Below are 320 nucleotides of genomic sequence, written 5' to 3' on the forward strand. Positions count from 1 at the left end.
GCTGCTGCTCCTGCTGCTGCTGCTGCTGATGCTGAAGCGGGAGTCTTACTACCCGTGTCAACGCTACAACTACTACTACTACTACTACTACTGCCGCTGCTGCTGCTGCTGCTGCTGCTGCTGCTGCTGCTGCTGTTGCTGCTGCTGCTGCTGCTGTTGCTGCTGTTGCGGGCTCGCCGGCGGAAGGGGAGCCGATGGTTTTTGAAGGCCTCGCCCACTGAACGCCCAACCACAACGCAGCACTTCGGCTTGCTGCTGCTGCTGCTGCTGCTGCTGCTGTTGCTGCTGCTGTTGCTGTTGCTGCTGCTGTTGCTGCTGCT

The 320-nt window shown here is 60.3% G+C and overlaps 1 protein-coding gene across 1 annotated transcript in view; it reads right to left on the minus strand.

Annotated features, from left to right (window-relative positions):
* Positions 1–87: 87 nt before the first annotated feature.
* EMH_0002660 (uncharacterized protein) overlaps positions 88–320 on the minus strand; it is a gene marked incomplete at both ends in the record, with an annotated part of 860 nt that continues 627 nt past the window's right edge. Inside the window, one exon of the mRNA XM_013496106.1 lies at positions 88–318. Within this exon, the coding sequence (XP_013351560.1) occupies positions 88–318 (231 nt within the window). The remainder of the gene's footprint in view (positions 319–320) is intronic.

The sequence above is a fragment of the Eimeria mitis genome, genomic scaffold (assembly GCF_000499745.2).
Source record: "Eimeria mitis Houghton genomic scaffold, Emh_scaff192, whole genome shotgun sequence".
Taxonomy (NCBI): domain Eukaryota; phylum Apicomplexa; class Conoidasida; order Eucoccidiorida; family Eimeriidae; genus Eimeria; species Eimeria mitis.